This window comes from Elephas maximus, chromosome 8 (assembly GCF_024166365.1).
Source record: "Elephas maximus indicus isolate mEleMax1 chromosome 8, mEleMax1 primary haplotype, whole genome shotgun sequence".
NCBI classification, from domain to species: Eukaryota; Metazoa; Chordata; class Mammalia; order Proboscidea; family Elephantidae; genus Elephas; species Elephas maximus.
In genome coordinates, this window is record NC_064826.1 from 10,866,959 (window position 1) to 10,879,748 (window position 12,790).

Consider the following 12,790-nt stretch of genomic DNA (forward strand, 5'->3'; position numbering starts at 1 on the left):
AGAAGACATAGTAATTGCCACCTTCAAGGGACCTACCACATCTTTTGATTTCCTTAGAAGACTTGGTGAACTTTCATTTCTTGCAAGTGGAATTAAATTTGTTCCCATGGCATTGGCAATTAATTCTCAATTGTTTTGTAAACGAAAGGGGGTACACTGGCAGCGAAAACCCAGCTCAGTCCTTGTTTGGTCCTAACCTGCCGTGACAGGAAGGTTAACCACTGGGGGCAATGGTTCTATTTTGTTCACGTGGCTCTTTAGCTGTTTGGGAGGAAGATGTTGATTCCTCCATTTTAACCTCAGCTGAGTTACCACAAAAGCTGAGAGAGGGGAGCAGGAGGGGACACGACACCTGGGCAAGAGTCAGGCTCAACGAGATCAAGAGCCAACAGAGCACAAAGTCTCTTGTAGGTCGCTGCCTTAGCAATAAAAGCGAAGCCCCAAAGACAACCCAGGCCTGAGAGAAAAAGAAAGGGGAGGGAGCCTCTACTCTGAGGGAGGAGGCAAGACTAGTGGAGGTGGGAAGGAACAAATGATTGTATTAAAACAACAGATTCTAAGGCTGGAAGAGACCACAGGAGTCACGCTGTGTGGTGTGCTCATGTGATACGTAACCCGCCCTGGCAAAACAGAAACACAACAGAACAACTGCCTCTACTGAAGAAATGATAAATCAGTGAGGCAAGACAGTCATTTCAAAAGTTGTAAGAAGAGACTACTATTAAAATTATTTTGGTGAGAACATCTAAGGAACTGCTTTTTCTGTTTATGGTGAGATATTATACACCTGTGTTTGTAGAAAGGGTTTGACCTGAGATATAATTAAATTCATAAAGCGGCAAGGTATTTTTAAGTGGGGTTTTACTCAAAGAAGCTTCAGTTAGTTAACAAAATACTCGTATTGCTGGATTATGAGATTCTTTAGACCAGGGTTCAGCAAACTGCAGCCCAAAGGCCAAATCTGGACTGCCACCTGTTTTTGTAAATAAAGTTTTACTGGAACCCAGCCACACTCGTTCCTTTACATATTGCCTATGGGTGTTTTTGCACTAAAATGGCGGAGTTGAGATCATATGGCCTGCAAAGCCTAAAGTATTTACTATTTGGCCCTTTACAGAAAAAGTTTGTTGACATCTGCTTCAGAAAATAAAGAAAATTCACATTAATGAGCTCTCACTATGTATCAGGTACCATGCTAGAAGCTTTAAATCAGTTATTTTTATTAACTTCTCACAAGAAGCCTATTAAAAATACCTTATTGTCCCCAACCTATAAGCAAGAGACGTGACGGTCAAAGAGGCAGTTCTGGAATCAAATCCAGGTCCGACCCCCAGTCCAGGGACTCAGGCTTTAAAATGAAAAACTCACAGCAGTTCCACTTCCATTACGTGTTGGCGGCCATATTCCTTCTCCTATCTGCATGGTGGTGCTGCGCAGACAGTAAGATAACGCACACAGAAGCCGGACGGCCGGTGTCGTCTGCAGCCACCTGTGTGTCCATCTGCCCAGGAGTGGACGGCTCTGGGCCAGACCCATGCCACGCAGTTGTCCACAGCCAGGCTGGAACTGCTCTAGTCAAGGGCAGAGACCCTCAGCATTTAATTAAACCTACCGAGGAGTTCAGGGAATTGAGGACCCTGACAGCAACTGTGCACGGCTGGGTTTTCTATCTACTCCTCCAGAAGCGAGTGTGGAGCAGTGCACCAGTGAGGACTCTCAAGGGGTTTCGCTGACCCGTGGCCTGGAGACTGCCTTACAGCTCCCACTTTTGCACTGTGGTCTACCGCAAACTGATTCAAAGTCTAGTGAGGCCCCAGTCAACTTCCTGGGTGAGAGGGCAGCTGAACAGTCTTCTTTACTCAAAAGATCCTTAAAATGGCCTTTGGAACAGTGTCAGCAGTCAACTGCTGGTGACAGTGAGAACCTGAATCTGGTGTTAATACGACCCAACCTGTATCCCATGTCCTGCAGCCAAAGCCTCACACGCCATGACGACTCCCTAACCTCAGCTCCAGAGTGACCCAGCTGGGCCTGCAAGGACATGATGGATACAAGCTGGGTCATAGTAAGTAACTTCATTACCACTCAGGGGCAGAAAAGTTTAAGGGTTAAGGATACAGGCTATGTGTTTGAATCTCAGATCAAACGCTTACTAATGTGTTATCTTGAGCTCTCTGACTCAGTTTCCTGATCTGCAAAGAGAGGACAGTTATGTACACTTCACAGGCCCACTGAGAAAATTACGCGTAAGCAGTCACACACCTTCTTGCACTTAGTAAGCTTTCAATAAACGTAAACTATTATAATTACTGTACATGACTCCTGTAAAATGCCTTACGAATCCTGTTCTTGGTTCATATAATGAACATGTTCAAAAAGCTTGGCTCTTCATATACAAGTAAGAGTTTTCTTTACTTATTCCCCCTCTTTTAAAAGGAGTTTGTTGCCGGTGAAGATTTAGTCAGATGAAAACGTTTTCCCCAACCTTTGTCATTCCATCCACGTTTTTTTCAACAAAGAAAAGCCCAATCTCTATCTGTACGCGGGAACGAGCCACGAGGAGAGGAAGGAATGGCAGCTCTTACCGTGAAACGTCTGCTGTAAGTGTGCAGGCAGAGGGGAGTGGGAAAGTGATGCTGCGTGCTGAGCTCCCGGCTGTAAACCCTTTAGTAAATCTAGAGAAAGAGAGACTTGTCAGCGACCTTTTCTAGACTTGAACTGCAGCCCTCTCAGATCGAGAACAAAAAGCAGTTGGATTTATCAAGTGCAAGCATGGCCTCTGCCTTCAATACATTTTTAAAGATTTACATATATAAATGTATATGCGTATGCACATAACCCAGTAAATCTGACTTCCTCTTATTACGAATTTCATTAAGGTAGAAAATGTGGTACAGACGGTTCATAAAAAAATTGTAAAGAAAATCTCAGACTCCAGTAATTTGGCTTGTTATGTATTGATGAAAAAAAAAAACCCGTTGCTGCTGAGTTGATTCCGACTCATAGCGACCCTACAGGACAGAGTAGAACTGCCCCATGGAGTTTCCAAGGAGCGCCTGGTGGATTCGAACTGCCGACCTTTTGGTAAGCAGCTGTAACACTTAACTGCTATGCCACCAGGGTTTCTATGTATTGATGAAGTAAACTATATTTCTTAGGAAAAAAAAAAAGCCTGTAATCTTCAGTCACTCCAAGGTGACAAGACTCAATCGGTATAAAGCAGTGCGGTTTCCTGTTCTGCCACGCCAGGTAGCTCCTTAAGCATGAGCGCACACTTACTCTGAGTTAGGCTGTGGTGGAAAGCGGCTGAGGTAGATCCCGAGGTGGTTGTCACTCCAGCTGTGTCCGTTCCAAAGCCAAGTAGCTCCAAGGGAAACTGGAAGGGCATGGTCACTGGAACAAGGCCACCCAGCATCCCAAAAGGAGTCACATTTTGATTTGTTACAGACAAAGGTGATGTCATGAGAGTCAGAGGTGAGGCATTAGCCAACAATGACGCTCCTGCTGTGGACTGCAGAAACCAGGGGTCAAAACGGAAAAGAAACAAAGTGCTTAACCTACACTGACTTATATACTCACTGCCCTCAGGACGCAGAACTGGGTCTTGTATTTGTTCATGCTCCCTCTGTGGAGGGCAGAAAACCTGTTGCTGTCCAGTCGATTCTGACTCAGAGCGACCTTGTAGGGCAGAGTAGAACTGCCCCATAGGGTTTCCCAGACAATAACCTTTACAGAAGCAGGCTGCCACATCTTTCTCCTGCGGAGCCACTGGTGGGTTCCAACAGATGATTTCTGGTTAGCAGCTGAGCACTTAACCGTGGTGCCACCTGGGCTTCTCGGACAGCAGAAACCAGGGGTCAAAATATAAAAGAAATAAAGCGCTTAACCTAAATCGACTTATTTTACTTAATCCCCTCATGGGTATAAGACTGTGTCTGATATGCTCTGGCAGAAACTTTGTGAGAAAGAAACTAAGGTGGACAATGCGCTTCAAAGAGCTACCAATATTGGTTTTGAAAATTTGCCGGTTACACTGGGAAATATTAGCATACTCAGCTCTTCATCACCACTTTTAGACTCCTCAGCAGCATGTGAACAGTGCCCACAGTAAAAACGCTTGCTCTCTTGCGGCCCTCATTCCTGACTTTAGATTTCCACTTCTCCACTTGTGCTCCTCGCCCACAGACCTGAACCACCAGTAATTCATTCTACCCGATTTCAGCTTGGCCTCTGAAAATGCTCAGTCATTTTACTATTTATCTGACAGGCCTCCCCACACAGTCCCTGCAGCTGCTGCTGCAGACTGTCATTCTCTCAGAGCCTGCGCTCTGTCCTCTAACTCCCATCACGTGACCCCAAAGAGACCAGCCTATCCCACTGAGGACGCTCTTCCACATCCTCAGCCTTGCTTGTCCCCGCATTTGCCCTCTGCCGTGATCCCACCTGTGCAGAACTTCCTTGTACAATATCTATGGTTGTACCCTTACTTGCACATCTCCTCTGCCTTCTACCTCTTCTCTCTGTTTACAACCATGTTGCTATTCCCGGCTCTCCCTGAAGCCCCAGCAGCCATCTTACTCATCTGTATTCCTTTTATTAGTGAACTTACTGAATAGCAGTCTCCATTTCCCACATTACCTAGTGTTTCCTTAACCTCTGAAAACTGGCCACTGCTTCCCTACTTTTCTGAAATTGGGCTCCCTGAGGGAAGTTACAGAGCGTTTTGACACTTCCCAGCTGGGTTCCGAGGCCATGATTATAAAAACAAACACTTAAATCAGACACATAGCAACAGTGATGAGCTTTCATCGAGACATTTCTTAAGTATATGCCATTAAGCTAATTTAAGTCTCTGACCAACTCTGTTTACAGGAATTAAATCACTTTTTCCCATTTTGACTTTCTTCTTATCTATGTGCGCTTATCAACAAAAATGATGCCATTACATTTTCTCTGTATTGGGGTATTACCTACTATAGTCTTTGCCTCTGTGAGTTTTCTTATTTAAAATAAATAGATAAATAAAAATAAAACCTTATTTTACCAACTCCAAATTCCCCTGGTAAAAAACTTACAGTTCTAAATTTGGTCAGGAAAATTGAATTCTTTGATTTTTTTAAGTCAATAATCATAAATGTTAGCTACCATCAGTTTTATGTGTTTTGTGTGTTGATTATTTCTAACAGTAAACATAATTAATAAACAGCTGATTGTCTTTTTTGGGTCTTAATGTTGGAGAAAAATGTAGGCAACTTCCCCACAGACATATACCGCATCATATACGTTTATACACTTCCTGGTCCATGCCACTGCGGAGCAGAAGATGAAGACCATCTTCAAGACGCCTCCTATGCTGGCTCCTTCACTACCACTCTAACCTCTCCTCTTCCTTATCACCTTCATCCACTCGAGCTCAAATTCACATCCACAGTTCTAACCTCTCATCTCAACCCCAGCCCCGCATTTCTAAAGGTTCAGCGGGTAATTCCACTCGGCTTCTACCACCACCCACCTGGCACGTCCACACTGAACGCAAGGTCTTTCTCGGTCAGGTTCCTGCCTTACATGTGAACTGCTATGGTCACTAAGCTCATCCTTTCCAGGCACGCAGGCTTGACACCTCGGTTGTGAGGAGTCATAAACTGGAGGACACATGAGATTCTGGCCAACAAACCCGTTCTTTCTTTTCTCCTCACCACAAGCTCCTCCAATGCGAAGAACAAATCTCTGTCACTGTAAGCTTGTGCCCGACAGCTATCACTGCCAGTCCTTCCCTCTAGGCCAACCAGGACAGACAAGAGTGGTGCGTTTACAAGAGAATAAGTAAGTCGGAAATAATGTCTTGAAGCAACTTGGATAGGAATGATCCTGTATTGATTTAAAAATCAACAACAGTCATTTCTTCTTTTAATCCTGCTTCCACTGCAGTCTTAGAGAGGATGATACGGAGTCTCTAAGGCTGTATGCCCCAAGCTAGGGATGAGAAATCCTAACAGGGAGAACTCGTCTCAAACTCTCCTTGAGGGGCTTATGGCAACATTCAACTAGATGGGAAGCAAAAATTAGGGCAACTTCCTAAACTAAGTATTAGCAATAAAAAAAGATACCGTGACATAACATTTTATACTTTCAAAGAACTTTCCCATCCATTTTTAATGTTTGTAAAACTAAATTGAAACATTAGATATCTAAAGGTTACATGGCCATTTGTAAATTTTTCTAACCTAGAAGTTGGTGACCTTTCAGAAGTGGGAGTCTACAGTAGAAGCTGTCAACATGAAGTGGGTGGACACTTCAGGATAAGGCCCAGTGATCAGAATGTTTTCCATGACCTCCACACTCCACCCCCAGGGGAAAACGTGAAGGAAACCTTCCCTTCCTGTGGTGGGCATTACATCTTTTTTTTTTTTTTTTTAAAAACACGTGTTCTTTTTTGGTGAGTACCTCTATCCCCCCTTCCTACAGCACCCAGAGTAATCTTTTGAAATGTAAATCAGACCACACCACCCCTCAGATGCCCCACCCCCCAGTTTAAGTTCCTCCAGTGGCTTCCCACTGCACACACAATACAACCCGAGAGTCCTGGTCTCGACCCACAGGTCCCCATGCCGTGATTCGGGTTCACTCTGATCTCAACACCTACTGAGCCTCCCTACAGTCAGCCCTGCTGGCCTTAGCCTCATGCTCTTTCCCACCTAGGTGGCTTCACACCTACTGTTGTCCCCCCTGCCTGCACAGCTCTCCCTCCTGTCATCACATGGCTCATTCAAGTCTCAGCTCAAATGTTACCTCCTCCAAGAGGCCTTCCCTGACTCCTCTATCCATGCTGGCAGCCATCACTCTCAGTCATATTACCCTGGTGTATTTCTTCATAGCACTTATCACATTTCTTAATGATGTTTTTTTTGTTTTTTTCTCCTCCTATCTAGAATGTATCCTCTGTGAGAGCAGGGATCCTGAGTATGTTGTTCAGCCTATAACCCCAGCACCTAGAACAATGCCTGGCACATGTTAAACAGTCAACATTTGCTTAATGATCATTTCTAGAATTATGAAGTGGCAAAGACAGGATTCACAGAAAAATCATTAATCTGAAGGGCAAGAAAGAAGTCTCTAAGTGGGAAGTTATCAACTAGAAAGCACAGAGCTAACGACCTGAACCTGGAAGGATTTTCACGTCTGCTAACCTACCCTTCTCACCCTGCAGGTGAGCAGATAGCTGGAGGTGGCCCACACTTAGGTGCTAAGGTTCTGCAGCTCAGGTAGCAATGCTGGTCGCAGTGTCGGTATGACAGAGGCAGGCTGTAGAGGCTATAGGCAGCTGACAGACGTCAACAAGGAGCTGCATTAACACCAAAAGCACCGTGGGCGCACCAAAACGTGGGGACCACCTTGCCCATGACTGCCCATTCTTTAGTCAAACCAACCAGAGAGGAAAGAGATCAGACATGGGGGCAGGACACCAGGGTCCCAGGTTACAGAGTCATTCAGGAGAGAAAAGAAACCAGGAGAGTGTGTCTACTTCTCAAAAATGCCAACTTTGCCCTGTAGCTTTAATGGCAAACCAATTATTTATTGGACGGTATCTGGGTTCTTTTGGGAAAACAGAAATGATCAAATACAGGAAATCCTCTAGGAAAAAACTGAACCGATAGATTCTACAGTAGGCAAAGGATGGAGAAAGACAACCTTAAGTTCAAAGAAAACTAAGTAGAAATAAATTTTTAACTCCAGGGAAAAAAATGAAAATTTCTAATAAGAAAGCAAATGGTTCAGAAACAATAACCAGAGTCATAATAGGACAGAATTTTCTTGAACTAAAAAAACAGTTAGGTCTGAGAATGAAAGGTGTTACTATGTTCTGGGTACAAAATTAATAAAAACCAGACAAGCCCAGCTATGGTCTGGGGTCACTTGACTTTCAAGAAAAAGGAGAAAATCTTAGTAGCATATAGGCAGCAAAAACACATTCATTCTAAATCCACACTCACTAACATCAAGTTGATTCCGAAACATAGTGACCCTACAGGACAGAGAAGAACTGCCCTGTATAGAGGCTAGAGATCTTCAGGGTAGCAGGCTGCCATACCTTTCTCCCATGGACCAGCTGGTGAGTTCCAACTGCCAACTTTTTGGTTAGCAGCCAAGCACTTTAACTGCTGTGCCACCAGGGCTGCTTATTCTCCATAAAAAAACCCACTGCCATTGAGTCGATTCCGACTCATAGCGACCTTATAAGGGAACAAAAAACATCCGAGTGGCCTCAGACTTCTCCTCAAGCCTAAATACTGAGCAAGGATCAGGGCAGCAGCATTCACAAAGTTTGGCGTGGAACAATGTGTGTGCCGGGAGTCATACCTACTCCTGAGGGACAGCACAGAAGGAAACTGTAAGATGCGCAAGAACGCAGGTAAAACATCAGTCACGTTACCTTTTGTGAAAGGATTCCAAGGGAAGTTTAAATGAGAAACTCAGGATTGGGGAAACTGTGGCCTAAAAGGACTGCAGACCCTAATACGATACAAAAACTATATACAAAAATAGTTTTAATATTAACGCAAAATAAAAAAAATTTATTTGAAAAGATAAATGCTTAAAAAAAGATAACATAAATGTATAAATGTGATTAAATAAAAAATGAAGCTGGCAAGAGAAAGGGGCCTGGGGTGGAGAAGAGAGAAGACGAGTGATGTATGTTCAGCTCCCAAGTTGCTGCTTTCTTCAGGACTTTGACAAGCGACTTAGTTTTAAAACTGCATTTTAGCTGTGTTTTTCAAAAAATTTTAAAGTGAGCACATGATGCTTTACTGGGGAGAAACAAACCAGTAACCAAACACAGCCCAACAAAAACTTCACCCGAAACAAGCCCACTCCACGTAACCTACGTTCCATCAGCCTGCGAGTAGACTGGCTGACAGGCAGCATGGCGCCCCCCTGGTTCCATCACACGGACGTGCACACCATACATACCTGCACACTGGCCGTTACCACTGAAGACCCTGAGGCAGAGGACGGTCTGTGTGGAGTAGACAACGGTTTAGTAGCACCCTGTGTTCCACTTCCTGTTCCCCCAGACAGACTAGTCCTATTAGCTCCGCCTGAGTTAAGGTTGCCACCTCTGCTGGCAGGTACACTCAGTGCGACTCCACTCAAGCTGCTCTTCCCGACAGTTCCAGTGGATGACGAGTTTGTTAGCTTTGAAGAGGCCTGAAGATTTTTTGCAGATGAAAGGCCTGAAGTGCGATTAGCGGGCAGTAAGTTCAAGGTGGGAGACTGTCTGCTGACGTTCATTCCACTGGGCTGTTTATGGACGGGGTTGTTGCTGCTGGAGTGACTACCCTGGGCTACTAGTGCATTTGGACTGGAAGAACTTGGGGAGACAGTGGGCTTGGGAGTTGGGTTGGATTTAGAAATAAGCTTAGCTGATACCGAAGGCTTAGCTGACAGCGAGGGCTTGGGGGAGGGAGAAGGCTTAGGCGAGGGCAAGGGTTTTGGAGATGTGGCAGGTTTCGGGGAGGCAGCGAGTTTGGGGGATGCAGCCATTGAGAAGGGAGATTTGAAACCCTGCGTGGAGATCTGGGACACCATAGCCTTGGCTAAATAGTTACTGGAGGTAGTGGTGCTAGGTGCTGTCCTAGAGACCAGGGGGTGAGACCCCGGAGAACCATTTCCAGATGAGGGGGTGGGCAAGGGGAGGCGGTACATGAGTGGCTTCTCTGAAGTCTTCATAAGTGGGGATGAGCAGGAAAGGTGGGGGGTATTACTTAATTTCACCACTGGGTTGGTCTGTGATTTACTAATGGTTGCTTGCAATGGAGACACGTAGTTCTGCTGGACAGCTGAATGCTGGTGCACCTTTGTGACTTGTGTTAATGAAGACGCATCTTGGGCCTCTGACGTTCCCAGAGCGTGAGAAGAGGCAGCGACTTGGGCTTGGGATGAGGAGGAGACGTGGGTCTGTGAGGAGGAAGAAGCAGGGATCTGGCCTGACCTCTGTAGCCCTTGCTGAAGTAGCCTGGCTGGCAAAGGTTCCAGGGAAACTTTAGGGTTCTGAATCGAAGACCCAGCAATAAGGCCTGAAGAGATGCCGGTCTGAGCTAAATCCTGGGGTTTCTTTGGCACTGGCCCGGTGTGACCAGCAATCAGACTTGACGAATGCGCAGTCGGAGTAGAATCGAGTTTTTTGGGAGTAGCCAGTGGCAGCTTACTCATGATGCTTGCTAACTTTTCTTCTCTCAGTCCCGGACGAGGTTTTGTCATTGGCATGTTTATCCTGGAGCCAACTGGGGGGCCCTTGTTCCCATTGTTGATAACAGCTAGAGCTTCAGAAACAAGCTCCAGTGAGGGTGAATGGAAGGAAAGGTCTTCATCCAGGGAGTCGTCAAGGCAGATGGTTTCCTGGGCTGTTGCTGAGCCAGAGCTGGTGGAGGCCACGGCAGAGGTGCTGGAGCTCACCAGAGGGCCGCCAGCGGGAGCCGCCACGGAGGTGAGGGTCTTCTGGTCCTTTTTTGGACTGCACTCCTAGTAAAAACAGCATCGTATTAGGAAAAATTAAAATATTTAATAAAAAGTTATAAAATATCAATTTTTAAGGGACTAAGAAATTCTCATGATGATCAAAATTATTTTTCTATTGCAAATCTTCTTTAGAGACTGTCAAAATCAAAATAAATCTTGAAAGGATAGATAGAGCTCTTGACTGAGCTGTTGTCCCGAGCCAAAGGTATCTGGTATATAGCACATACCTGCCCTAGCTAAGCAAGCTGAGCTATGAAGTGGGCTTGAAACTTAGTCAAGGTAACAGTCCTGTGCTGGCTGCATTATGGGTGAACCCCCTGCCGGCCTGTATCACATCTTCAGGCACCACTCCATACCCATCTGATCAGAGACCACCTTCTTTTTATTCTCCTTGACCCAGGAGAATTCCTGCCTTTATATTAAGACTCTACCCCAGCTGCCTAGTCTGATCTGCTAAGATGCTGGCCTAACAGTAGTCCTCCCATTTCTGCCTCTTTGTATGCTTTGGCCTGCAGCTACCCCCAGCCAGCACAGAGAGAAACGAAAACATCAATAACATCAAACTACAAACAAAAATAAAGCCAAACCCAGTGCTGCTGAGCTGATTCTGACCCAAAGCAACCCTACAGGACAGAGCAGAACTGTCCCACAGGGTTTCCAAAGCTGTAAATCTTTACGGAAGCGGACTGCCACGTCTTTCTCCCATGGAGCAGCTGGTGGGTTTGAACTGCCGACCTTTTGGTTAGCAGCTGAGTACTTTAACCACCATGCCACCAGGGATCCTGATTCAATCCTAGAGTACCTAAATGATGTTTTCTAGTCATTACAGTGGAAGTCGTTTGTAACTCATTCAACAAATATTTACCAAGTGTCCACTATGAGTAAAGCACAAAGCTATGCATACAAAGGTACCGCAGAGTAAAACTCTGAATGCCTAGGAGAACGCAGTCTGTTTTGACAAAAAATTCACTTTCTTAAAATTCAAGGAAGAGATGAGAGAGCAGTTTATTCAAAGGGCAAAGAACTAAAAAGTAACTGTTTCCTTCTGAAGAGAAATAAAAAGTATCTAACTCATTTCCTTTTTAAGATTAAGAAGAAATAAAACCGTTATCTAAAAATCATGTCAGTTTCTTCAGCTAGTTTCTTAAAAACAAATAAAACGAAATCCCCAAATGTGCTGAAACCCAGAAGTCTTTTGTTGTGCACTGATTGCCACAGACCCACACTTACTGTGAGCACAGTGGGACCCAGTGGAGAGGAGTAGGCTTCACCACCCGCTTCTGAGCTGTTACAGAAGTCAGTTGGTAGGAAAGCTCTACGTTCTAACTTCCTTGGCAGCTTTTCTGAGCTTCTCTACCAAAACCCCTGACTGAAGACCTCCGTGCCCAGCAGAAGTACCTGGTACAGCTACAGGAGGGCCACATTCACCTGCTGAGATGCCTGGAGGTTTACCACGACATGCCTTCCCCTTACCTGGCCAGTGAAGATCCCAGCTTTATAAAGAGTGTGGAAATTGAGATGGAAGAATCTATCAGGATGATATTGGCAGTGCTGCCAGTGTAAAATTAGGGTTTTCAATAACTTTTCTTTTTTAATTTTTATTGTGCTTTAAGTGGAAGTTTACAAATCAAGTGTCTCTCATACAAAAATTTATGCACCCCTTGCTATATACTCCTAGTTCCTCTCCCCCTAATGAGACAGCACACTCCTTCCCTCCACTCTCTCTTTTCGTGTCCATTTGTCCAGCTTCCGACCCCCTCTGCCCTCTCATCTTTTCTCCAGACAGGAGCTGCCAATATAGTCTCACGTGTCTACTTGATCCAAGAAGCTCACTCTTCGCCAGTATCATTTTCTATCCCACAGTCCAGTCCAATCCCTGTCTGAAGAGTTGGCTTTGGGAATGGTTCCTGTCTTGGGCTAACAGAAAGTCTGGGGACCATAACCTCAGGGGTCCCTCTAGTCTCAGTCAGACCATTAAGTCTAGTCTCTTTACGAGAATTTGGGGTCTGCATCCCACTGCTCTCCTGCTCCCTTAGGGGCTTTCCGTTGTGCTTCCTGTTCAGTAACTTTTTTTATTAATAATTTTTCTCTTTATAAAAACCGCCTTAAAGCCACCCAATGGAATGCTGTGTAGCTATTAAAGAGAATGAAGTAGCTTTATATTAACTGACGGAGAAAATTGTTCAGGACATATAACTGAGTCAGAAAAGCTGGTTGTCCCATTTCTATAAAATGTTAATTCAATTTGGATAAACACACAGTTAAATGGATG

At 45.0% G+C, this 12,790-nt stretch overlaps 1 protein-coding gene across 2 annotated transcripts in view; it reads right to left on the minus strand.

The window, feature by feature from the left end:
* Window positions 1–12,790, minus strand: part of UBN2 (ubinuclein 2) — a 99,490-nt gene that overhangs the window by 33,111 nt on the left and 53,589 nt on the right. The window contains exons 14-16 of one of the 2 annotated variants that reach the window (XM_049893126.1): window positions 8,971–10,521; window positions 3,280–3,511; window positions 2,586–2,675 (exon numbers count right to left, since the gene is read on the minus strand). In XM_049893126.1, the coding sequence (XP_049749083.1) occupies window positions 2,586–2,675; window positions 3,280–3,511; window positions 8,971–10,521 (1,873 nt within the window). The remainder of the gene's footprint in view (window positions 1–2,585; window positions 2,676–3,279; window positions 3,512–8,970; window positions 10,522–12,790) is intronic. The other variant, XM_049893127.1, reaches the window with a different exon arrangement.